The 26,112-nt window shown below is 37.7% G+C and overlaps 3 protein-coding genes and 1 pseudogene across 9 annotated transcripts; 1 reads left to right on the top strand and 3 right to left on the bottom strand.

Moving 5' to 3' along the window:
• Window positions 1-297: 297 nt before the first annotated feature.
• On the bottom strand, window positions 298-1,887 carry LOC113713964 (sodium transporter HKT1-like; annotated as a pseudogene).
• A 5,473-nt stretch (window positions 1,888-7,360) lies between these two features.
• Window positions 7,361-9,018, bottom strand: LOC113713963 (uncharacterized). The gene is made up of 3 exons (XM_072068643.1): window positions 8,626-9,018; window positions 8,140-8,368; window positions 7,361-7,836 (listed from the first exon to the last, which is right to left on the bottom strand). The coding sequence occupies exons 1-3, from the start codon at window positions 9,016-9,018 to the stop codon at window positions 7,361-7,363; spliced, it is 1,098 nt and encodes a 365-aa protein (XP_071924744.1).
• Window positions 9,019-10,000: 982 nt separating this feature from the next.
• LOC113713962 (uncharacterized) lies at window positions 10,001-14,554 on the bottom strand. Of its 6 annotated transcripts, none has more exons than XM_072069037.1 (4): window positions 13,453-14,102; window positions 12,160-12,449; window positions 11,299-11,634; window positions 10,001-10,750 (listed from the first exon to the last, which is right to left on the bottom strand). In XM_072069037.1, exons 2-4 carry the CDS (start codon window positions 12,283-12,285, stop codon window positions 10,130-10,132), a joined length of 1,083 nt encoding a protein of 360 aa, XP_071925138.1. In that variant the 5' UTR covers window positions 12,286-12,449; window positions 13,453-14,102; the 3' UTR covers window positions 10,001-10,129. The 6 variants fall into 6 exon arrangements, with proteins under 6 accessions (XP_071925138.1, XP_071925139.1, XP_071925140.1 ...); XM_072069038.1 differs by having other exon boundaries at window positions 12,160-12,439; XM_072069039.1 differs by having other exon boundaries at window positions 12,160-12,428.
• A 445-nt stretch (window positions 14,555-14,999) lies between these two features.
• Window positions 15,000-25,031, top strand: LOC113714468 (SART-1 family protein DOT2-like). 2 transcript variants are annotated; one of them, XM_072069036.1, is made up of 13 exons: window positions 15,000-15,186; window positions 15,951-16,920; window positions 18,657-18,798; window positions 18,973-19,042; window positions 19,211-19,324; window positions 19,444-19,540; window positions 19,620-19,686; window positions 19,767-19,826; window positions 19,920-20,535; window positions 21,842-22,203; window positions 23,347-23,567; window positions 24,170-24,254; window positions 24,723-25,031. In XM_072069036.1, exons 2-13 carry the CDS (start codon window positions 16,043-16,045, stop codon window positions 24,792-24,794), a joined length of 2,784 nt encoding a protein of 927 aa, XP_071925137.1. In that variant the 5' UTR covers window positions 15,000-15,186; window positions 15,951-16,042; the 3' UTR covers window positions 24,795-25,031. The 2 variants fall into 2 exon arrangements, with proteins under 2 accessions (XP_071925137.1, XP_027094114.1); XM_027238313.2 differs by having other exon boundaries at window positions 15,946-16,920.
• The last annotated feature ends 1,081 nt before the right edge of the window (window positions 25,032-26,112 follow it).

Below are 26,112 nucleotides of genomic sequence, written 5' to 3'. Positions count from 1 at the left end.
GTCCTTAAAATTGTGGGCACGTGAGGGAGATGTGCAATTTTTTGGCTAAAAAATTGATCGAAAATGAGAACTAGGACCAAACAGGCACTTTTTTTTTTTTTGAGTAACTATTTTTGTTAATTTTGAATGTGAGAGGCTAAAAAAGTTTTCTTAAAAAATGTGAGGGATCATTTTGGCAATTTTTCCAATTTAGGAAGTCCTTTTTTAGATTGTGACTGTCATTTTAGTACATGCATGGTCTTGACATAAATGACGTCCATAAGGTTTTGTAACTCCAGAAAGAGTTGAGAGTAACACTTACATCATGAGGGCAAATAACACCAACATGGCTGGACTGATCAATGATAGGTCAAAAACAGATTCCCCTGCATGCCTTGAATTGGCAAGTTGGAACAAGGAGCCAATCAGCTTCTGAAAAGCACTTAAACCAGCTGTGGAATCAGAATTCCATTCCAGGATACAAAACAACAAAAGCTGTAAAATCATGAATCCCAAAACAGTCATTGCCAGAAAAATAGAATGAACATCAGAGAGAAGATGATTGTATCCCAGTGTTCTTGAATTCTTCAGCATGAAAGTAAACTCTGCTCCTTTTGTGATTTTCTGTAAAATCCAGATAATGAGACGCAGACAAGGTGGATATAATGTGTTTCCAACGAGGATTTGGGGAATTAGAATGAGGAGAAGCCCCGAGTTCTTCTTGAATACCATCGTATTCTCATTTGTTGGAAGAAATCCAAAATTGGCAAATGGTGAAACTGTTGTGAATGCTGAAAATGTTGGAAGATTAATGCCCTTTTTCTTGAGCACTTCTCCTGCACTAGGGACAGTTCTGATGTAGATAGATATCAAAGTGAAGCCAAATAGTTGGACTACCAGAAGATAACACAGAACCACATAAGCCAGGAGTTGAATGCAGTTTTTTATCAGTTTCTCTTGACAATCCAAAGTTCTTCTCCCAGTTTCTTCATTGATATAAGTTTTCTGATCATCTACAATAAATTGCCGATATTGGGAAACCATGGAAAGCACGATTTGGTCAAGGATATCGATGCGGATCGAATTTGAAGAATCAGAATCTCTGCTGCAGGAGTCAATTTTGTTTTCTTTACCTTGTTTCTGACTGCTCTTGCACTTCATCAGATAAAGTCCAGAAAGGATGTGAAAATTTCCCCACCAGCAAACATGAGAATGATTAAAAGGACAAGTTGGGCATTGGAGAAAATTCGAAGTCTGGGCCGAGACCGAGACGACTCGGCCGAGTCGTCACCGTCTCGGCCCTACCGATACGATACCGTGACGAAACGATACCGAAATACTTGACTCGTCGAGAAATCAGCCGAGTCATCACCGCGACGGATTGACTCGGTCGAGTCACTCCGAGTTATCCCGAGTTAAGACGAGAAATCAGCCGATTCACACCGCGACGGATTGACTTGGCCGTTTCTTTTGCTATTTTTTAATTATTTTTATTTTGCATACTTTTTTATATTATTAACAATTTTTAGAATATTAAATACTTTAAAATTTGCATCTCATCGGGATCGTGACCGATATGCCGAGACCGATGTGGAACATTCCGAGCCGCGATCGTGACTTTGAACCATGGTTGAGGTGCTAGAAACTGTGGCAGCTGACACAGACATGAAGAATATATCAAAATCTGCAGGTTGAAATGAGGCATTTTTTGGGATTTGAGACCTTCAAAGCCAAAAAACCAACAAGGGAAAAGATCAAATAATAACTTAACTCAATCCAAAATGGATTGACTCGAAGAATAAGAGCATGAAGAAGATGCAAAAAGGAGTTGTATAAGCATGTCAATTTTGTCTTTGAGCTGTTCAAAGACAGCTTGATGCACCTAGCAGAAGTGGCAAAGCTGATCATTTTGAGTTGTTGGAGTTAACCGGCTTGACTGCGGCTTGGAGACTAATATTTATAAGACTACTACTCCGAGGTTTGATTTAAAATGCATAAAATATGATTTTAGCGCATGAAGTGGAATAATAGGGAGCTTTTTTTTTTGGGATAATTTCAGAAACTTCCCTTAAGGTTTTTGACAAATTCACCTAGTTCGCTTGAGATTTCAAAATTTACATACATCTCCCTTCAGGTTACCATTTAGGTGACAAAAATTATTCAGTGGTCAAAATTTTGAATGAATAACACAAAATACCCTCATAAAATTGTGAAATTTATTTTATTTTCCCATAAAATTCTTTAAAAAATTTTGGAATACATACAATATCACAAATGCACTTTCAATCCTCCTCTCTACTATTCTAAACCTTCCATTTTACCGCATTCCAAATCAGTACCACTATCTCCATTGTCATCACCACCATCGGTCCCTAAATTCTAGAACCTCAATCTAAGAGAAAGAAAAAAAATTAGCACTATTATAACAGAAAAAAAAATAGCACTATTCTAACACCCTATTCCTCAAATGTTGGAATACCAATACCAACCCCGTCCTTTATAAACCCTTAGCCTGCATCTTCGTTTATTCATCTTTAGATCCTCAAGCAAAACTAAAATTAATTTGTAATATGTTTAAAATTGTGTTTATAACATAATTGGTCGTTCCATAAGTGAACCTTGTTTTTGTTTTTGTTTAAGGTCTAATAGTGTAAAATGCATTCATAGGCACAAGATTAGCAGCATTATTTAATTGCATGAAAAATCTTGATATGCTAAGGTTATTACGGTCATTTTATAAGGTCAAGGGAGGTAAGTGTAATATTAAAAAATCTCAAAAATACTAGGTAAAATTATCAGAAATCTCGAGGGAGGTTTCTAAAATTATCCCTTTTTTTAACCTCCCACCTTACCCACACCCTTCCCACCCCCAATTGCTAGGATTCTAACTTGAACCTTGAAGCAAATAGAACTCTAATAGACCTCGGAACAACAGGCTTAAATAACTGTTTGATGTAATTCGTTGTTTAGTTTATTTTTTTCTTTTATATCATTCGCTGCTAAGAAAGCAATTTGGCTTAGAAGTTTGGGTGTGAACAGAATAAATTTCTCCACTGTCACTGTAGCACCAAGTCACACAAAATCTGCAGCCATAACTCAGGAACCATTAAAGGTAACACGCTTGTTTGCAAGTGCCAAGGAGGAACAAATTCTATTCCAATGTGCAAAATGAAGATTGGATATGGTATCAAATTACCACTTACAAACATGCTTTACATTTTTTTTTTTGGAAAGTTGAGCTTTTGAAGTGGAAGTCGCCACTTCACAGAATTGAAGATCTTCTTTTCTAAATAGAGTCGTTAGCTATGATACATCCTTACCAATTCAAGGATCCACGTGGAGACAAATTGATGGATTAGATCACTTTAACTTGTCCAAATAAAAAGCGCATAGCTTTTGGATCAATATCTCTTTTTTTTCGCAAAAAGAATGCAATATATCAGGCAAGGCTAACACTTCCATACGTACACGCCTGTACATGCTAGAAGAACAATCATTATTATTATTCCATCAGCTAGCCTTTCAGATTATGCATTCAATCAACGGTAGATGATATTAACTTGTCACTTTCATTTGTCTTTTTTTTTTTTTTTTTTTCGGTCTAAACAGGACTCTAAACCTTACAATGGCAAATAAGATCTCGATCTTGTAGCTAAGATTGAAAGTTTGAAATTTAAAGGTCCTCAGTTTAAATTTCCATCCCTTCTTCCTATTTCTTAAATCTCATTTCTCTTGTATTCGAAAGAAACTAAAAGTAAAGTACTAAGCCTTTAATGAGGAAGGAGAAAATGGGAGATATACAAGTTGAACCAAAAACCTTATAAACAAATTCTACCAAGATAAACTTAAATAAATAAGGATGTATTTGGATGGCACGTTTCAAGAATGTTTTAGGAATTTTTAAAATTTTTTCACTGGATATTTATAGAAAATTCAAAAGATGCAAAATTTTATGAGATTTTACATCAATCCCACTTACTAGAATTTTGATGTTGGATTTGGCTAAAACCTTTTAGATTGTGATGAAATACATCATGAATTGGAAAACATAGGGATGAGAGGTGGAAAAAGGGCAATCAGTAGAATGGACAAAGTATGTCGAGAAACAGAATAGATAGAGTTACGAGGATAGGAAGAAGTTATTGAATGAAAGATTAAGGTGTGGATGGTGTGAGGACGAGGAAAGATTTCGAGAATGGGGAAAGCAGGGTTGCTAAATAAAAAGAAGATAGCAGAGAAAGGAGAATAGTATCATGGATGGAGAATGAAGGGATAGAGTAGGGGATGGGCCCCCCCACTTATAATGTAATATAATATAATATAATATAATATATATCTATTTATTGTACGAATTGAATAACGTGCTATTTTGTTGTGAAAAATGATGAATTGTTATTATCAATTTATCATGGTAAAATTGTTAGTGCTTATGTTAATTATTTACTTAATTTTTTCACATATGGTATGCTATTTTTAAAGAAACAATAGCAATTAGTTTAGATTTTATGTAGTATCAAATATAGAAAAATGAATGCAAAAGATCAAAGCAATTTTTAACAATATTTCACATTCAATTTTTTTACTAAAAATTAAAAGAATCATTAGTTTAATCATTATTAGTGTTATATATATATATAATATAACATAAAGTATAGAAATTATAGTGATAGTTGGTTATGCGGATGCATCCACAAGGTAGTAGAGACGGGCTAGGACAGGGTCGGGCAAGGGCGAGGGTGGGAGAAGGGGATGGACAGGGATAGGGGTAAGGTTAGACGGTTAGGGAAGTATGGCAAAAGAAAGGGAGAGAATAGCAAGAATGGTGCAGTTACAACATAAGATAGATAGCGAAGAGAGGAATAAGGAGGAAGAAGATAATGATGTATGTGTCTTTTGGACCTTTTGTAATAATTTGTTATCTTATTTAGGTGCTTTTCTATTTATTTTTGGTGTTTTCAATTCTTTTTTTTAATCATAGTTATGTTAACAAAATGTTATCTAATACCATAGCTACAAATTTTTTTTTGGTATTCACAAAATCATAAGTTGTTTAAGAATACACATAAATTCTTAAGGTACAATATGACGCAAGAAAGGAATTTTTTCAGGATGGGACAAATTTTTATAGGCAAGTACAAGAGTACATGTTAATTAAACATAATAAACACAATTTTTTAGAAAATTTCAGAGTTTCTCTAAGTTGATAAGCGTATCATTGAGTACCTTCCATGAATGAAAATTTTTTATCCTTTACTTTCATTTAAAATAACACATTTTTATAGAGATTGGTATTAAAACTGATATCACCTTTCTTTTCAAATTTTTTTCCAACAACAATAATTTTACTATTTTGATTTGAAATCTTGTGCACGAGTCACAATCCTAGTATATATTTACTAGCTTTTTGACCCATGCATTTATATCTTCAAAGAAATAATAAAAATTTATATGACAAGTAAAAGGTTCAAGAGTGTGTCAATGTAATATCAATTTATAATGAAATGTATTATAATAAACAAAAGTAAAGAAAAAAATTGAATAAAGTATGTTACTTTACATATGCTACATGTTTTGTTTTATTATTACTAAAAAAAACTACAGGCTACATGTTAAGAATATAAAAATATTTCCATGAGAGAATAAGATGAATCTTATTATTTTATTATTATGTATAATTTCAAGTCTATATATGTCCATATACGGTAAATATCTGGTACTTTTGATAATAAAATATTGTTATTATGGCAATATTATTAAGTAAATTTAATAAGTAAAATAAAAATATGAAACTGATATCTTTAAGTAAATGTAATATCATAAAATGATAATAAAACATAAATTTAATATTTCTGTCAAGTAAATTTAATATTGTTTGGTAAATTTAGCCCTCTCCAACCCTTCCAAACCACGAGTCCTACCGTACCACTTTCCAACTTCTTTTTACTTGACCTTATCCACTATCCTATAGTAGTCCCACTCCCAATTATCTTTTTTCCTATCCCTCTAGCCTTCCAATACATATCACCCTTCCTTTAGATGCCACGTCTCCTTTTCTCTAGTTCTTTAGTGTTCCTTCCATGTCATCATTCGTGACACGTTTCACTACATGTCTATTATCCTCTAGATGTCACGTCATCCTCTTTGCCCCTACTCTTCTCTCGGTGTCATTGTTCACAACTCATATAACTATTTTCCTATCATTTTTAAACATCTCAATGCCAACTATGAAAAAATACCCAAAAAAATTCAACATACCCCAAAAATACCATATACAAAGATTTTAAAGGAACTTTGTCTATTGTAAAAATTTTCTAAAAACATCCTAAAAGTAGCCCATCAAAACGGAGCTAAACCAATATTTTTTAAGTTGTTGTTCCTAAACTAATTTTCGTAATATCAATGAGCTTGTTTGGACAAGTAGTTTTTGGTTGATTTAACTTGAAAATTTGAGTTGTATTCTTTACCATAGCTGATATGTGGTTTTGTGCCTGCTGTTAGCATTTTGAATTATGGCGGTCAAGTGTGGAGAGAATAGAATTGCCTGAATAGTTTAGCTTTTGTCAGGAAGCTTTTTGAGATTGCTGCTGAATGTAGTACGGCGGTCCCACCATTTGATCGATTGCCTTTCTTATTCAGTTGTCCGAGAAATTGAATTGGGAGGCTTTTGCCCAACATAGTTCACGGGTCCCATGTTGTTTGACCATCAGCATTCGGAAAATGAATAACCACGTAGCTCTTGAAAATGTTATATAATTTACAAGTAGTTAGGAAAAAGCCAATTATGACTTAGTATCAAGGGTTGAATTAATATACCTTCTTTTCCCTATCCTCCTATCCTCGCCATCCAAAAGAGGAAAATTGTGGCATTCTCACGTAAACGTGGCTAATTAACCTTGTTCTCATATTAAGGTGGTCATAATTTGGAAATGCTTGGGATAAGGAATGGACGTTATTTGGAAGCGAATTGTTTTATGTATCCTTCCATATATACCTCCAGCACGAAAAAGGAATAGTTATGAAAAATAAGAAAAAAACCACAGGCCTCAAAGGCGAGGCCCCTTACTTCTTAAAAAAGTCCAATTGTGCCTCTAATTATAGATTAAAAAGTCCAAATTAATTATTAAATCTTATTACCAGATTTTCCAAGAAAGCCAGCCCCAAGTTTTTTATTCCAACTTGTCAAGCTACCACTATTAAAAACTTAAGACAAAGGTACACATACCACACGATATTGATGCTCCGATTACAACCAGGTCTTGTTTATAACAACCAACTTATTTTGAGTACGACCGAAGAGGATATATGGGCATCACAAATACCAGGAAATTCTTAATACCGCCTCCAGGCCTGTAACTATTGGCAAATCAGATAATTGAACTCTTCATGTACGGTGTTGCGTATTTCTGTAGGCATTGAACATATGTGTCGCCATTGACTCTCTCATGGCAGTCCATTGTTCAACAACTTCAGGAGGAGAATGCAATGGCTGTATCTCCGGATACGGAGGAATTGCACCATGACTTGTTGGATCTCCCTCGTCTGGGTTAGCAAAGTACATATCATTCGGTTGTTGATCCCTAATGAAGTTATGCACGGCACAACAGGCAATAACTACATTTATCTGTGTTGTCATCATGTAGTTTGGAACGGCTCCCCGTAAAATGGCAAATCTCCTTTTAAGGACACCGAAACTTCGCTCTATGACATTCCGTAGTGCAGAGTGTTGGTAATTAAAAAGTTCTTTCGCGGTTGCAAATCTTCCCCTCCTGCGACCACTAACATCCGCTTGGCGTCCCCTATACGGTGGTAAGAAACCGGGCAAGTTTCGATACACGAAGTCAACTAAGTAATATTTTCCTGTATCGCCATTACGAGAACCAAAGTATTATTTGCATTTTGTACTTTGCAGGTACAGTTATATCCGGGTTTAATCCTCCGGCCCAACCAACGGGGTGATCGGATTATAAAAGTAAGAATATAGATTTTTTTTTTTATTTTCGTGCACAAAGAAAAAAAGTCCCAACTGGCCCTGGTTAACTAAAATCGCCGTGAAAAATTTTTTGGCCAGGGATACCGATATTTTGAATTATTTGAAATTGGATAAAAAAGTGATAGCTTGTGCTAGATAAATTACGAGGACGGAGGGATTGCATATTATACCTGTAGGTGGCACAGGAAAGTGATTTGGGCCGGTCAAAGCGCCATCCAAGACTCTTGCATCATGTGCACTTCCTTCCCATCCGGCATACACATATATAAATCGCATATCATGGTCGCATACAGCCAGAACATTTTGCGATTGTACACCATGCCTATTTGTGTATGCCACTTGCTGTCGTCTTGGGACACAAGCAGGTATATGAGTCCCATCAATAGCCCCAATGCAGTCCTTCAAAAAGAAATTATTAACTGGATGAGGTATAAAACAGTATTCGAAAAGACCTCTTGTTCTACGTACACTATTAATATAGTACAGCAAACCAAGGATATCTGGAAGCAATTTTGATATCACCGTACTTCAAACCAAGGATAAAATCTCGTGTCGGTAAGAATTTTCGGATGAATTGCATCCTGGTTTCGGGGAGTAATGATGAATTGCGCGAATGTGCATAGGCCCCGGATGACTTCGTGAATATTACGATGCACCGTTTCCGTGGAATGGTTAAATCGGTCAGCAATCATACGCATTCTCATATTGTGGCTCATCATGACCAATGTCATCGTAAGTGCCTCCTCTATTGTAACCCGTTTTTGATGATGTTGGGGAACAAATCCACATTCGGCCAAGAGCGCGCACAACTGCATGAAAGAATCAACATTTAACCTTGTTGCGTCCATAATTCGTGTATGATGGCCTGACATCACTTCTTCAACCCAAGCACGTCCTGATAATGCAGACGTCCTGCAAGGCACCTTTTGTATTGGACCTCCGTATGGTTCTGCATGTGGTCCAAATAATAGCGCAGCACCAGCAGCAAATAGAAGATCATCTTCGTCCGAAGACGAGCTGGTGCCCTGGCCATCACCGGGATCGCTCATTTGGCCCCTTTTTAACTAAAACAATTTAGAGAAGGGTGCTATGTCCGCCAGGAGTTGCTAAAATCGAGCTGTCTTCGAAGTGCGCTCACCAATTCTCGTTTTACTCTCCTCCTCGTTTGTATGTTCATATGAGATATACAGCGACTCTTGAGACATGCGCGTTTTATAGGCCATGAAAAATTGGAAAACAACATATGTTAACGCGGCGTTGGTACCACCATTACCACAATTATTACTAGCTCACGAGAAATCGTTTTTGGATTCCATTACGAATTGACGGTAAGCACCTTTTACCTCTGCATGCTGGCTTCCTTTTTTTGGCCAACGTATGGAAAATGGGTACGATAACGTCCACTGAGAATACTTTTTTCCGAATCCCACGGTACCTGTCTGAGCACGCCAAGTATCTTTCAAAATATGAGATCTTTCGAATGTAGCTGGAATGTGTATAATGGTTCATGACAACTGCATAAATAAAAGGTTAATATAGCTGCTGTCTACCAAAGAGGCAGGAGAATTTGGGCTTTAATAACTGTTTAGGGGACCAGATTTGACTGCTAAATGAATCTACCTTTTGACTTTTGTGTATCCGATTATAACACCGAAAGCCTACACCATTTGATGTGTTCGGTCTATTTCATTTGCTGATATACAATTATTTGGCCTCGCGACTGCAAAAGCCCCGTGTGCTAACTATTTCTAATGTAGTCCCTGCTAACAAATATGAGATGCTCTCGCCCCTGTAAATTTCTATTTCTGCTGTTTTCCTCAAGCGGCAAATATCAGGAAAATCTGAAATGGCCACATCACGGAGCTTCCAAAAAACCAAATCAACTAATGCAATTAAAAACCTCCAACATTAACCATAATATACATACTAGTAGTCATCCGTCCAGTCATAACCAACTACAAAGCCAAAGTTTTATCACAAACAGGGCTGTCCAAATAAATCCTGGAAACATAAAGGACAAAGCTCAGATAATTATTGCTACAAGCTTGGGATTCGATATATAATAGTTTTAAAGTCTCATACAAAGGAACTAAAAGTCCCAACTCAACGTCTTACAAATTGAGAACCCAAGAAAAAATTGAGAACCCAAGTCTTCCGCCACTACTTGGGCCCATCGGGTCCCTGTTTAGGTGGCGGCACCAAAGAGTACAACCAGAACTCTTGCATCTCGCGACTGCTACTGAGGAACGTCTTCCGCCACTTGTCGTCCTGGAGTGCGCAAAATGCAGCGAGCTTAGCCCCTTTATCGAGCGATGGCCCAAATGATTCGACGACCTGGACTGCCATATCGACATCAAATTTCTCCTTGTCGGATGCTCGGGTTGCCTTGATTCGTAACTTAGAATTCGCTAGGGACGAGAGGGAGTTGGCACACTCGACGAATGGATCGTTGGTACTTCGACTTGACTTGCTTCCCCGGGATGCACTTGGGAGCGAGGTTGTCACGCCTTGACTGCTCGAACCTCGCTTCACTCCCACAACCGGAGATTCCTCGTTGAAATCCCCATCCATGCCCGCGTTGTACATGTCATCACCAACAGGCGAAGTGACAGTCTGCCCACGACTATGCCCACCTCGCTTGCGTGGATTGTAAACTGAAGGTGGAACTGAAGAGGCTTGAACTTGACTCCCTGTGGCGGTTTCTGATTCTAAGATCTCGTGCAGGATTGCATATTTGTCGACGCATTGCCCGAATCTGAAGTACCTATAATCATTATTCTCCTGTTTCAAAGACAAACCAAGAAAGGTTAAGAGCATTCTCATATTGACATACGATTAAAACAGCTTGTGCAAGGACAAAAAATAAAAGATTAGATTTTTTAATGCCTTCCTTTTGGACAATCACTGCAGTGATTGTCCAATTCCCTCCCCCGGATGACAGAAATCAGCCCCCCTTAATGCAGCCCCCCTTAATGTCTTATATTTAATTCCAAAATTGCAGCCCCTCCTGAATGTGCACGCATACACAGCTAAACACAAAGGCTATAGCAAGAATGGCGGAAATTAAGAACAAACGTATTCACGTCCCCTGAATTTTAGTCAAAGCTGAATGACTCGGACCTAGTCTATTTAAGCTGTCAAAAATAAAAGGTTTGATAAGGAGTTATTACAATTATAATTTCTGGTTTCGTCTTTGCAGGAAAATGGTACATTTTAACAGCCAAGAAACAGGAAAAAGACATCACCAAGAAGTTGCATATGGAATTTAGATATGTGAAACACCATTTAAATAGACGGAAATGAATTACAAGGTCGAATGGAATCAATACCAGGCACAGATTGTTCCATTGAGACTCTTCAGCCAAGAAGCACCTCCTATTCTCGTCCCAACCAATACCTGTTTCGGCAGATTGGCGCAGACCCTTCAACTTGGCAAAGGCATGCCAAATCCTCTTCTCTCGTCCGAATTTAGAATGGTAGACACTCCATGCGTACTGCTTCCCCCACTGCGAATTCAGATGCGCAGCAAGCTTCATCCAATTGGCCTCAGATGAAACGTTTGGATTCCACTCCCCACTCCTTTTCCACTCGACGAATGTCATACAGAAATGAATCTCCATATTTGCATCCCAGTGGGCCTTCGCAACGTTGGGGTCACGTGGCATCTAAATGAGGAACCAAAACTTGGGTAAGCATTAATACAAATCTGAAGTGCTGGAAGAAGAATCAGATTAGTACAGATGGGTTGATTTAACAGTTATTAGAATGTGGATGGATGAAGCGTATGCAGCCAAGAAAGCAGAAATTGGCAAAGGCACTCGTCTGTATTAGTTTGGCTCATCAAACCTGGTTTAGCAGGTATTTGCACCCCCAAAATTTGCAAAGCAAGTACTAACGATGTTTTGAATTGAGACAATGTGATAGCTTAAGAAAAGGGATGTGAAATCAGATTACGATTACTATGAAAATCAGATATAGTCCATGATTGACCTACATTCATGGTCACATACCCCATAAAAAAGCAATCTTAGTGAATTAAACTAGCATGGGCAGCCAATAAATGTCAAATGCATGCCAAATGAAAGTACACAGGAAATGAACTTGGCAGCAAAACAAATTTTTAGTTGATTTAGATGAATCATTTTGATGCACATATAATAGGTTTTTTGTTTAATAATTAAAAAACATACTCTGAAGTAGTTGACAAGGGACTGGATGTAGTCGTTCGAGTCTGTGACGGAGTGCACAGATGAAGCTTCGGAAAGACGGGCTGGAGTATTTGGACCGGACAGTGATCTCCTCCGCTTGTTGGGCATTTACTGGTGCTCTATCACTGTCAAAAGGTCATGACATGCACGGACCTCAAACCAGATACAAAAGTTGCAAATTCAAATTCTTGGGGCTGGTACATTGACTGCTCTAGTTTGGAGGTAGTATTTGACAAATACAGACGAAATCACTGTGGAGTGCCTACAACCAACTGGGTTTAGCCCCATCCAGAAACTCTATTACTGTATAATTGAAACAGATTGGGGCATGTATGTGGTCCTACTGTATTTCTAAATAAGGCCGGAAATCAGATGCAAGGATGTTTGCAAAACTGTAGTTATATAAGCTACTTTGCAAGACTTTTAGTAATGTAGCTGGTTGTATGACATTTTCAGGGCAGCAAATAGAAGACTATTCGATACATTTGGGCTGGCTATTGGGGTTTAATTATATCACCGTAGCAAAACCATGCATCAGAAACTTATTTCAACTATATTTATGAACAAGCATGGAAGATGGAGATTCCAGCAGGTACCCAGTTAAAAAATCCCTAACCTGTATACTCAGCCATATTGAAACCACCGTAAAATCAGATAAATAATAAGCGAAGTGAGAACTGCATAATGTTGTACCAGCAGATACTCTCCTCATCATATAAGCAATTTTATGTATCGAATATGATTAAGTGCGGCATAATTACTACTCTTGGGGAATTAATGTCCAAACCCAAAAGCTGCACCTCATTATTAGAAATTATTAAAAGTTAATCATGAAATCCAAATTCTCGCGAATTATATATGGCCAACTTTTTCACAACAACGACACAGGCTAATATATTTGATCCAATTTCACAACCACACTCGGGCATAATTTAAGTCGATAAATTAAAGAAACAAAAGCAGTCCAAGACTGTAAAGATCTGGCACCCGTTTCTGATTTGTTAAATCACTCCTGTACTTCAGAAATTATGAGTGAGAAATTTCGCACCGGAGGGATATCATACTAATTGTGCTCGCAAGGAATACACTAGTCATGGATCTACCCTGCACCGCCCCCCAATTAGTTTTTGGACTGTCTTCAGAACAAAACCCATCCTATTTGAGACACTTGGTCGTCCGATAATGAAGTGCCCAGTTTTGATTATTAAGATGACTAGAGTTGTAAATTTTTTTGTTCCAATTGCCGACAGGAATTGATATAAACAAGATGCATACCTGTCAAATCTGATGGTTGCCCTGGTTCGAATTTGGCCTTCAAATTGCAGTCTCAAATTACTGGATTTCTCTTTTCTGTGTTCGGTCTCTGTTTCCGTGTGCACTGCCCGACGCCGCCGATCTGGATGTATCCAGACCCTTCAAACCCACCGTACACAAAATGCTCGCCTAATGCACTCACTATTGACGAGGTACCCAGTTACTTGTTCGCACCAGAAGCGGCTTCTGAAGTTGGCTATGGGTGACCTCTTCTGCAAGAGGAGAGAGACGTATAGGGGGGTTTTGGGAGGACAAAAAGATGAAACGAAGGAACTTGGCGTCGTTTGGTTAGAATGCCCAACGGGAAGATAGGTCCGGACAAATCATGGGTGTCTTCACCTTGATGCGATATTAAATTCGCTTTTCTGACCTCTTCACGTGATGAAGGAATTTCACTCTGTTTAATGACTTTGTGGGGTCAACCGCTGCAAATGGTCCGGGCAAAATCACACAAACAAAATATGACAAATGTTGTCTGACGTGTCCAAACACTATTTTCAAATTTTGTTTTGCCAAAGTAAACTAAGTAAAGTAAAATCACAGTCCAAACGGACCCAATGTCTTCATCAAAGCCAAATTAAGGGCCTGTTTGGATGATGACTTTTTTAGGTGTTTATAATAAATTTTACTGTAACTTACCGTAAAAGTTGTAAAAAAAAACTTATTTGTGGTTGGGTTTTTAAAGAACATGTAAAACCCTTTCTTTTTTTTTTTTCATTTTCTTTCTTTTTTTCCCTTCTTTTCTCCATCCAACCTCCCTCTCCATTGCTACCACACCATCTCTCCTGCTGCCACCCTACTCCACCTATCGCTGCCCACTCCTCCCACCCTACTTCCTTTTGGCACCACCATCTCCCTTCCCACCTTTTTTTCCCTTCTACTCTTCCATCTTTCTCCTCCTCTCTTCCCTCCTACCCCCTTTCCCCGTCACCCCTTCTCTCCCTTCATCTTTTACTGGACCCCCTCACTCTCTCTCTCTCTCTCCCATGTTGGTCATGAGACTAGCAGGGAAGGGAGAATGGGTCAAGGAGGGAGGGCAGCAGAGGAAGGAGGAGAGGAGAAGGAAGGGAGAGAGTGGGAAAGAGGGAAAAAGGGAAAAAAAATAAGAAAAAAAGGGAGGATGTGCTGGCAATGGCGACGTTGATGCTGATGGTGGGAGAAAGAGGTGTGGCAGCAGCGGAGAAAGTGGAAATGGTTGAACAAGGTGGTGGTAGGAGAGAGAAAATGGTGTGTATTTTTTAGTATTTTAGAAGTATATTTTAAAAACTTTGTAGTGCTTTTAAATATTCTGCAAATAAAGTTGTAAAAAAAATTTATCTACTAAAAACAGGCCAAAAAACTTGGCATCCAAACCGACCTCAAAATCAGTCGTTATTGAGTTTGATTCCTGTATAAAACTATGCCTGGGACTTGAGCGCAGTATCTGTTCACATCGATCCAAGCCCACTTTATTACCTTAGCCCAAGCCCGAGTATTTACAGAGTCGGCCCCTATCAATTTTCCCTCAAAAAAAACATGGAAAAATTCATCCATAAGAGTGTCGGCCCCTATCAATATTTTCCGTCAAAAAACCTGGAAAAATCCATCCATTAAGAGAGTCGGCCCATATCAATTGTTTCGTTGAAGATCGTTCTCCTTCTTTCCATCGCCCATTGATTTTTGCAGCTACTTCCTCTTCGTAAATTCGAAAGAAAGGTACATAATTTTTCTAATTTACATTGTTATGGATAACAATCATAATTGTTAGTCTAGTTGTTTGTTTTTCTTTAACTTTTATTTCATATTTACGGTTGAGTCGATTAGTTTTTCCAAAAAAAAAAAAAGTTGAAACCCTAGCTGTAGTTTAGATATATGCGTTTGCCTATAAGTTATGATGATATGAATAGAGATGCATTTACTTTGTTTAGGAATCAAATTTATATTGTTTAGAAATATCTGGTGGAGCTCCATGGCCATTTTTTTAAAAAAAAAAAATTTATGAAGTCTATAGAAGTTAATATATCGTAAACTTCATCATTTCCAATTAGTTTAGTTGGATATTTTAATTATATTAAAATGTATATATCTATATATATTGTTGGTATTGCTGTGTTAAATTTGTTTGGGATTGGGGAAGTGGAACAGAAGATAATTAATTTTCTGGAAAGAATATTGCTGAAGATTTTAGATTTAGAGATTACTGGTTCAACTTGATATATTTAGTAGTTCGAAGTTGTTTAAACTTGAAATTCACTTGTACTTTGGTTGGTATAGGTTCAGTCTTTGTTACCCTACTCAATGGTAATATATTCTGGCTCCTTGAAGAAATGAGTATATTGACCAAATTTTTATGGATTGGGTTGTCTTGTATTAACTTACTTATCAGTGCAGTACTTCTAACTTCTTGATATTTTTTTGCATGTTTTTCATGCTGAGCTAAATAATTTAGCATTCATTTTGTTCTTAACCTGTCAGGTTAGACACTTGGTTCCAATATAAATAACTTTGTCGGGTTATCCAGAAAGCAAATAAAAGCCACTGAAGTTTTCTCCTAAGCAACAATTTTTCAGTTATGACGATGGATGTGGAATTCAGTGACTCCAGGCGTGAGAGTGTTGAGGTGAGAGATCAAGATGAGCCTTCTACTCGTGAACGGTGGGTAGGTGGATATGACGATATGGAAGAAGATGATCTTGACAAATCGAGAGAGTCAAGCAAGCATCGTGGTAGGGAAAAAAGCAAGAGCAACCGCAGAGAAGATAAAGATCATAGACATAAAGATAGGGAAAGATCCAAGACCAGTCATGGTTCAAAGGATAGTGGGAAAGAAAGTAAGGATGAGAAAGAGCGAGTATCTGGCAGAGATAGGAGAAATGAAGATAGAGAGAAGCCAGAAAAGGAGAAGAGCCACGACAAGGCTCGAGAGAGGGATATCGAAAAAGAGAAGTACAGAGATAAAGAGCGTGATAAAGATCGCAAAGATCGGGGAAAGGAAAAGGAACGAGAGCGTGAGCGTGACAGAGAACTGGATAGGGATGCAGAACGTGGAAGAGACAAAGAGAGGGTAAAAGATAAGAGTAGAGATAAGGACAAGGACAGAGAAAAGGAAAGAGAGAAGCATAGAGAGCATGGAAAGGAAAGGGACGCTGATAGGGATAAAAGTAAGAATGTTGTTGAGAAAGAAAAGGTGAAGGAAAGAACTAGGGAGAAGGAGAGGGATGCAGACCAAGATAAGGAAAGGCAGAGGGACAAAGATAGGGCAAGTCATAAGCAGCGGGATGAAGGTCATGAGAGGAGCAAGGACTTGAGAAAGGAGGATAAGTTTAGATCTGACAGTGTGGATAATTGGGATCGTGATTCTGAGGATGGAACTATAGCTGTCAAGGATCCACAACATGCCGATGGTGGACCACACTCATCTACAACGGAGCTGGAACTTCGCATTATGAAGTAAGTTGATGTCTGTTGTTTCATTACCTCTTTGTCCTTTTCTGATGTTGCCGGAAATGTGGTTTTACCCCATACCCTTCCCAAAAGCCACAGTATATTTTTACTATTAGTACTTGTACAAATATCTAGAAAACTGCTTTTTCTTCTTTTGTCAATTGAGTTGATGCTGATCAAATGATTTTGATGCTAAATCTAAAGAGTCAAATGATTTTGTAAGAAGTAAGATTCTTATAACTTCTATCTACAGTAATAAAAAAGGATTGAGATGGTCTTTGTCTCTTGCTATATCGTTGCCAAATTTACCGGACTCATATTCTCTGTAGTTTAGTGCTCTCTTTGTTTACAATTGTTTTTTTCCCATAATGCCATTAGTTTTGAGTTCCTAAGTTTGCTGAAGTGATTAACACTTAACTGCCATACCTGCTGCTCGAGTGATGATGTTATAATGAATAATACAATGGTCAGCCTTCCTCAATGTTGCATCAAGGGGAAGGGGGAGAAGGTTGATAAAAGGGAAGGAAAGGGGAGTGGCGGGTATGGTGATAGGGGAGGAGGATTTGTTTTTGTTTGGGGGGGGGGCGGTGGAGTGTTTTTTGCAATACACCAATCTATTTCCTAATACAACTACAGTAATTCCTAAAACAACTACTGTAAGCTACAGTAAAGTTTTAGAGAAATTCACAAAATACACACCATCCAAATGGACCCAGAGATTGAAATGAAATAGTTGTAATTGCATGTATCAAGAAATTGAAGCCAGTCGTTTCTTTTCTTTTTCTTATTTCAAAAAGGGGTTAACTTTGCTGATCATTGACATTATTAACATTGAATGATATTGTCAGAATGAAACTGCATTTCAGTTGAATGCTTATTTGTATCACAATGTGTAAATGCGTGTGTAAACAGCATTCTAGGATGTATGTGGTGTTAGTCTGAAAGCAATCAGGACCTTTTCGACTTTGGCTTCAGTAAAGAATTTTCTAAATGGCTGCATTAAATATAACGTGCTGTACTTATTGGATTGATGGTTTATTGTTTTCAATAGTTTTGTGACTAGCTCATTATTTTTATTTGCCAAGTCCATAGCCTCGAAACAGGTACTCTCCTTGATGATTTCAGTTTATGCAAATACAGACAGGAATTGAACTTGTACAATGGAACTTGTGAAGGCTGTAAATTTGTCTTTGGTCAAGGAGGTGTAACTTGGATCTCTTCTAACTTGTGCTGGTTGAATAGTAACAGTATATAGTATGGTTTATTCTATTGAGGTAGACAACTTTTTGTCTAATTTAGACATCATACGAAGATTCTTCAATTGGTGGATAGTTGGAGAATAGCTCAATGTTATGTATTCGTTGTGCCTACAAGTATGAGGCTTGGAATAGTGGTAAATATGCTCCACTTGACATGGGAAGTCTTGAATTTAATATACAGAAGAAGATTCTCTGCTTGCAGTTTAAGTTTGTTTGTGCTTTACCCTTCCTAGATCTTGCAATGGGGGGAATTGTGCTCTGAGGTCACCATTTAGTTTTCTGGCATGCATCTTATGATCTGAGATATATAATTGTTACATGGCTGTTTGACCATGCTGCCTTTCCATACGTATATCCTTTATCATGCAAGTAAACTTGCACCTTCAGAGGGATAGACAGCTGTGTTTTCTTAATTATATGTTTTCTATGCTTTGAATATTGAATAAGACCATCTCTTAAAAGAAGTTCCTAATTTGACCTCAGGATGAAGGAAGAAAGAGTGAATAAGAAGTCAGAAGGTGCATCTGAGGTTTTGTCATGGGTTAATAGGAGCCGCAAGATTGAAGACAGGAAAAATTCTGAGAGAGAGAAAGCTCTACAGCTCTCAAAAATTTTTGAAGAGCAGGTTGGTGATGTTGGTTGTCTTACTTTGCTGCAACGTTCTTGCATTTATGCTTGTTTTAAGCAAACATGAACAGTTTGTTTGATATTAATGTTGCAAGGACTTTTTATTTGTTAGTTTACATTTTTAATGTTTTTTTACTGTTCGTGGATAACTAGTTTCTCATTTATTTTGCAGGACAACATGAATGAAGGAGAAAGTGATGACGACAATGAAAGGCAGTACGATGGAAGGCAGAATACTGCTCGTATGGTTCCTTCCTACTCTTTGTTTTCCTGTTGTTGATTTAAACACTTTCAGCCTTCTAATAGTTGCCGAGTTATTGTGGGAATCCACATTTAATCAAAATTTAAAAGTTTAATGTGATAAAGTTTTGGATCATGTGACCTTTTTCTTTTCTTATTCGTCTTGACAGATGACCTAGGTGGGGTTAAAGTTCTGCATGGACTTGACAAAGTGCTTGAGGGTGGTGCAGTTGTTTTGACACTCAAAGACCAGAATATACTTGCTGATGGTGGAGTTAATGAAGGTGAATTTTAATATTTGTTTTCCACCATTTGCTTTAGTCTTCATTGTTTCATTTTTCTTCAACACGGGGGTTGTTCTGAATTCAGATTCCTAAGGTGACAATTACATTGTATATGTCAGAGGTTGATCTACTTGAAAATGTTGAAATCGGGGAGCAGAAAAGGAGGGACGATGCTTATAAAGCTGCAAAAAAGAAAACAGGAATTTATGATGACAAGTAAGTATACAATAGCTTTAGATATGATCATTGGTAACTCATTTGTGATAACTAACCCCTTTTATTTGTTGATTTTTAGGTTTAATGACGAGACTGGTTCTGAAAAGAAAATCCTCCCGCAATATGATGATCAAGTTACAGAAGAGGTCAAGTTCATTTCTTGTTGTTCCAAAAAAAAAGGATTTAGATATAGTGCATAGTTTACTCATTAGATGCTTCCTTGCAGGGGATAGCTCTTGATGCAAGTGGACGCATCTCTGGTGAAGCGGAGAAGAAATTGGAAGAGGTAAACTTTTCTTTTAAGATTGTGTAGTTAGTGTAGGTTCTACTGAAGATTATTGGAATCATGTTGATTGATAGATTATTTTCTACATTGCAGCTTCGGAGAAGGCTTCAAGGGGGTTCAAAAAGTAATAATGCTGAGGATCTCAATGCCTCTGGCAAGATATTGTCAGACTATTACACTCAGGAAGAAATGCTTCAATTTAAGAAGCCCAAGAAAAAGAAGTCACTGAGGAAGAAAGAGAAGTTGGACATTGAAACACTTGAGGCAGAAGCTAAATCTGCAGGACTTGGTCTTGGGGATCTTGGTTCTCGAAAAGATGGGAGAAGGCAGGCTCTAAAGGAGGAACAGGAAAGAAATGAGAGTGAGATGAGAAGTAGTGCATACCAGTCAGCTTTAGCGAAGGCAGGTGAGGCATCTAAAGCACTTCGTTTGGGCCAGACTCAAACAATTGAAAAAGAGGAAGACGATACTCCTGTGCTTGGTGATGATGACGAGGACCTCCGAAAATCACTAGAAAGGGCAAGAAAATTAGCTCTGAAAATGCAAAGTGTGGAGGCATCTGGTCCACAGGCAATAGCACTTCTTGCTTCTTCCAGTGCCAATGATGTGGCTGCAGACAGACAAAATCCAGCATCTGCAGAGGCACAAGAAAGCAAAGTTGTCTTCACAGAGATGGAAGAATTTGTCTGGGGTCTGCAGCTTGATGAAGGTATATATCAGTTTGTTTCAGTTTCAAGGACATGGTTTTTCCATTTTTTAATGATGGATGACTTCTATTAAAACCCGAATGATCAAATTAAAGAATTAGTTCTATTCTTTTGGTAGATGTCCTTTTAGAGTTTGTTCGTCTATGCAGAGAAGACTTCATGAAAAAGGAAATAGGTATGTGGAGTTCATAGTTGGGCCACCTTGGATGATAAGAAGCTTATTTTGAAGATCGAATAAAGTATATAGATTCTTAATATAACTGTACTTTGACAGGGAATTAGTTGCATGGGTTTTTGGTATTTTCTGGTGCTTGATTGTGAAGGATAGTTTAAGTTAATTTACTCTTTCTTAGTATTTTATTTGATTTTGGCAATTCATATTGCTTGTATCATGTCTTGGAGTTCCACTAAAAATCCTTTACTTATTTGGATTAGCATTAGTAGTAGATCTTATCCTTGACTGATAGTAAATGACTTATTGTGTAAGAAAGAGACTTCCTAGGAGATGTTTCAGGTGATAAAAATATCATGCAGATTCAAGCTCGCCTGAGGTGGTGTTATATAATCCATGCTTAGATAGGTTTCTAGAGGTGATTGTTAATGCTTGGTTGTTCTTCTAATTCTTCCTTGATGTTGTTCTGGCTATTCTTTTGCCTATTCTGAGCCCTTGAATGAAACCCTGAAAATGAATTAATGCAAGGACACGAAAAGCATCAGAAAAGCATTCACCCACTCACCTTAACCCCGTTAGTGCCTTCAGTCCCTTTTAGTCCTCCAGGGCCCAAATAACGAGATTTTCTCCCATGAACTATTTGTGTCAAGACAAAGGTTCCATCCAGAACTTGGCATAATGCATGTAAACCGAACAAAAGCTCATAAGTAGTTGCTATTGGAGTTGAAGTTACCAAATTTTGAGGGGTTAGTATCAACTTATGTCGATTTGCTCTATATATAGTTGGTAGTTGGTACTTTGCATCTTCACAGATAATTCAATTTCGCTGGGTCCATGTGGGAGACACTTGATTTTTTCGATAATTTCTAACAAAGTGAATGGTATTGTTGGACTGATCTTTTGGTGGTGAACAAAGTAGATTGGTACCTTCTTTAAGGGAAGTAGACATGAGCTCTGCCCTATAGAGAGTTGCTGGAAAGTTGCTTACCTATTCCCTACACACCCAGAATGTGGTTTGCACCTTTCCAAGTATCTTAGAATCTACTAGCATGGATATGTCGGTTGGAGTACATAGGGAGATTCCTATTTTGCAATTCTCATTTGTAGTTCTCACTGTTGCTTTTTTTGAATCCCAGAAGCGCAGAAGACTGTTGCTGAAGATGTTTTCATGGAGGAAGATATAGCCCCCAATGTTCCAGAGCTGGAGCCTGAAGAAGAAGAAGATGGTGGTTGGTCAGAGGTAAAGGAAATCAGGGGAGAAGAAATTCCAGAAATTAAGGAAGAGGAGGTAGTTCCAGATGCCACAATTCACGAAGTTGCTGTTGGGAAGGGATTATCTGGTGCACTGAAGCTTTTGAAAGAGCGAGGATCACTGAAGGAGACTGTTGAATGGGGTGGTCGAAACATGGACAAGAAAAAGAGCAAGCTTGTTGGCATTCATGATGATGAGGGACCAAAAGAAATACACATTGAGAGGACAGATGAATATGGACGAATTGTAAGTTTTTCTTCTTAATGAACAAACCTTTATTGAAATTATGGGATTGTACGTCTCTTGTCAATCACTTTGCTTCATTACTTTTTCTGGTGATTATTTCACATGGAAAAGAATTTGCTGCTTAAAGTTGTTATACATTTGGTTTCCATGTCTACAGTTTTCGTTTGTCTAAAATTGATGGATAGGATTAATCAGTTACTGTGTCATCGTTCTAGTCGTTCATTTGGTGCTTAAAGTTCTGGCTTTTGAGGATTTGATGAGAGAGCAACTAAAGCACCATTGGACAACAGGGGAATGTGTAGATATATTTCATCTGTATTTCTAACTTTGTGCTGTCATCAATTAAACTAAACATGTTTGGCCTGTCTTGACTTCAAAGGTTTATCTGTCCAGTTTCTGTTGGCTTAGTTGAAAAGTCAAACATTGATCCCCGATTAAAAATTTCAATGTCTTCTTTAAATCAAATTAAAGCCTAGATATTGAGGTAGATGGCCCATGGGAATGGTGAAAGAGAGAGAGAGAGAGAGGGAAAATAGGACTTTTTAAGGACAGGTGCAATGTAGAAATTCTGGAAAATTTTTATTATTATTATTGTCCAAGCATACTAAGGGTATATATGCTAATTAGCCCATCTTGTCCCCATTTTCCTGTAATTGTCAAGAATTAAATCATGCTATGTCATGCCAAGTGTATTATGTATGATACGTGGGTGAAGGATGAGTTGATAAATTTTTGTGCAACTCTTCCCTGACTGGAATCGGCTCTACTCTGAAATATGGTGATTACTTGAAACGTCACTTTTCTTAGAAGGATCCTATTCTTAGCAAATTTCAGAATTCTTGATATACTTTGTTTTTGCAGCTTGAGGAAATAATCACCTCTTTTTTGCATTCATTCTGAAAGCTAATATTCAGATAATGGGGTTCTTCTGGGTGTATTATTAGAATATCATATATTAGTTCTTTGTTATTTTCATGATGCATCTGTCTGTCACCCACAAAAACATTTTTTTTCTGTATTTCAAACATTATCTTCTGAAATCTATGAAGGTTTTTTAGCTGGTAAACTGCCAATTGCTTGTTAAGAAGAGAAAATTAGGCATCATTCTATGAGTAATTTGATTTCCTTGTATGTTTTCACCAGTTGACTCCAAAGGAGGCTTTTCGAATACTTTCACATAAATTCCATGGGAAGGGGCCTGGAAAAATGAAACAAGAAAAGCGTATGCGCCAGTATCAGGAGGAATTGAAGGTAAAGCAAATGAAGAATGCAGATACACCATCACTTTCTGTTGAGAGGATGAGGGAGGCTCAGGCTCAACTGAAAACACCCTATCTTGTTCTCAGCGGGCATGTTAAACCAGGGTATGGTCAAAACTCTCTAAAATTTCTTAAATATTATTTGCTTCTCATTTCCTGCTACTTTTTCTTCTTTTATCAAAGGACCATCAAGTTGGATCCCATTTGCTTCTGGAGTTATATTACAGCTCTGATTTATTAAGTTGAGCTGCTAATTGGTACCTTGGTCAGGGTGTATACTGTACAATTCAACTTTCAGTTTAAGCTTAATTGAAAGTTTGTAGCCAACAGCTTCTATTTTCATAACAATCAATAGATTTTCATAGAAGTACTTGTTAATGGTGTGTGAGAAGATTATGGAGTTCAATTGGTTTTTAGTTGCCAAACATTTGGTAGGGAATTCACTGAAGGGCAGGGTCTCTTGGCGATATTCATTTTTTGCTTGTAAACATAAGCAGTCCTTTTTATAATGGGGCTGGTGGGCTCAGGCATGTTATGCTTCGGAGTTTAGAGGGAGGTGGGTTTAAGATCAATCTAATAGGAGTAGGTTTTATCTCTGACACCCATGAATAGCTTGTCAACTGATTACTCATTTTCATTTGATAGATTGTAATCTATGCATCTTTTTTGAGCTTGAAAGTCATTCGAGTTGTTACTGATATCTCCAGGCAAACTAGTGATCCTAGAAGCGGTTTTGCTACGGTTGAGAAGGACCTCCCTGGCGGCCTGACCCCTATGCTTGGTGATAAAAAGGCAAGTGTCGTTTTACTCATTATGGATTTGGTTGTTTGTCAGGCATTCGTACAAAGATTCTCATCTTTAAACGGTTGATCCTTTCAAATTTGGAACTTATTTACCATGTTTTATATATTTAAGGTAGCTAAAGCCGATTCCTTCCAAACTTCCAGCTTTCTGTAGAGCACCGTGCAATCTAAGATATAAATTATCAAGATATTAAGTAACAAAAATAATGGGAAATGAGATGCTAATATTCGTAATTAATGTAGTAGTACTGGTAGAATAATATTAGGAATTGCAACTACTACCACTAGAACAACAATAATTTAGTTTCAATTAATTTTGGGTACCTCCTTCTATGATTTTATCTGATAATGTCCTTGCTGCATTTACATGGTGGAATTGCAACTCATCCTTGATTCTAGTATTTCTGTGTATTGCGTAGTGCATTCATGTGTATCATTTTTGTTTTCCCTCTTGCAGGTTGAGTATTTCTTGGGTAAACGGAAGCCTGAGCCTGGAGATGCTGCTTTTCAGAAGAAGCCTAGAACTTGAAGAAGTTCCATTGAGAAAGTAGAGTTCGGTCGTGGTATTCAGAACTTGCAAATGTTTAATTTTCATCTTCTTGGCTAGTCAACCTCTTTTCTTCCTATTTCTTCCGTAACTGCAGATTTTGTCACAGTTAGTAGATAAAATTTCAACTATATTTTGCTCCGGAATCAATTCATTTTTTTCCATTGTGGTTCTGGGTATATACGTAATGCATATTCAAGATATAGAATTTACGGTACATTTCTCTCTTGCATGGTTACTACTTGTTTTAACAAGTCTGCGTAAAGAACATGTAAATTTCCGTTCTTTTCTCACTTTACATCCCCAATTACATTGGAATCTGCTTGGGTGCTGATGCAAAACCTTGTTTCACACACTTCTACGACGCTGTAAATCGAGCTTTTTCCATGTTTGAATGCTTGTATCCACACCGATTAGAATTTGGATTTGACTGGTTTATCGTACGCTGCTGATGGTTCAGTTTGGATGTTTGAGATGTGTAGTTTATGAAATCTTTGACAATTTCTGACTTACCCCTTACTTGGCCCCAACCTTCCATTGCTCTTAGAAGGTTCCCTGTAGCAATTATAAATCCATGAGGACTATATTTTAGTTATAATATACAATAGCCCGTTCTTGTTAGCTCGCCAAAACAGCCAGGTTGAACTGAAGTTTTCGCTCAAAGACTTGAACCTGTGGATGAAGCTCCAAAATAAAAATCAAGCCTGGGGATCCACTACACTTACAAAAAGTTTTGTAGCCGCAAGTAGTCAAGTTAGCTCGAGCTTGCAATCTAATTTCCTTCCTAGCTATAGAATTTCTGAATGCTGGAAATCCTTCGGGTTGCGATCAAATTTTTTACATTCTTCAAAGAACACGAAAATAAATTGCGAAACATCTCCAAGGTATTCCCACTAAACCACTCAAAAGTGATGAACAACCAGGTATGAAGAAGCAAGTCACCAGTGAGAACAAGTAGAAAAGCTACATCTGGATTTGCAGGTGCCAATCCTAGCTATGAGTCTAAGAAATGATAGGCATCTTTCTGCAAATTCAACTCTACTAGAAGGGGGTTGTTGGGTGATTCAGAAGGAGGTGATGTAAGCCAAAGGTATCGGGTTCAACCCCTCCCACTGGCACTAAAAAAAAAATCTCTGTATTGGAAGCCTAGGGGCTCATCCACAACCGGGACAGTTTGCTATTACAAAAACTTTGGGAGAAACTTTCATCTTACAGCAATAACAAACTAATCACAAAAGCAACATATGTTTTACCGTTTTCCTCTCCACTCACCTTCAGCACACTAAGAAGAAAGAATCGA

This window comes from Coffea arabica, chromosome 10c, assembly GCF_036785885.1.
Source record: "Coffea arabica cultivar ET-39 chromosome 10c, Coffea Arabica ET-39 HiFi, whole genome shotgun sequence".
NCBI classification, from domain to species: domain Eukaryota; kingdom Viridiplantae; phylum Streptophyta; class Magnoliopsida; order Gentianales; family Rubiaceae; genus Coffea; species Coffea arabica.
Note: the sequence above shows the minus strand (reverse complement) of the source record. Positions and strands in the feature narration are given on the sequence as shown.

Bases quoted from the DNA above. Each gene is read 5' to 3' on its own strand.
- LOC113713963 (XM_072068643.1), bottom strand. From the start codon at position 9,018: ATGAGCGATCCCGGTGATGGCCAGGGCACCAGCTCGTCTTCGGACGAA. The intron at 8,369-8,625 runs GTGCATCGTAAT...TTCTTTTTGAAG, and splicing joins TTAACCATTCCACGGAAACG to GACTGCATTGGGGCTATTGA. The intron at 7,837-8,139 runs GTATAATATGCA...ATGGCGATACAG, and splicing joins CTTTCCTGTGCCACCTACAG to GAAAATATTACTTAGTTGAC.
- LOC113713962 (XM_072069037.1), bottom strand. From the start codon at position 12,285: ATGCCCAACAAGCGGAGGAGATCACTGTCCGGTCCAAATACTCCAGCC. The intron at 11,635-12,159 runs GTATGTTTTTTA...TTCCTCATTTAG, and splicing joins CCCTTGTCAACTACTTCAGA to ATGCCACGTGACCCCAACGT. The intron at 10,751-11,298 runs GTATTGATTCCA...TCTTTGAAACAG, and splicing joins AATGGAACAATCTGTGCCTG to GAGAATAATGATTATAGGTA.
- LOC113714468 (XM_072069036.1), top strand. From the start codon at position 16,043: ATGACGATGGATGTGGAATTCAGTGACTCCAGGCGTGAGAGTGTTGAG. The intron at 16,921-18,656 runs GTAAGTTGATGT...ATTTGACCTCAG, and splicing joins CTGGAACTTCGCATTATGAA to GATGAAGGAAGAAAGAGTGA. The intron at 18,799-18,972 runs GTTGGTGATGTT...TTTATTTTGCAG, and splicing joins CAAAAATTTTTGAAGAGCAG to GACAACATGAATGAAGGAGA.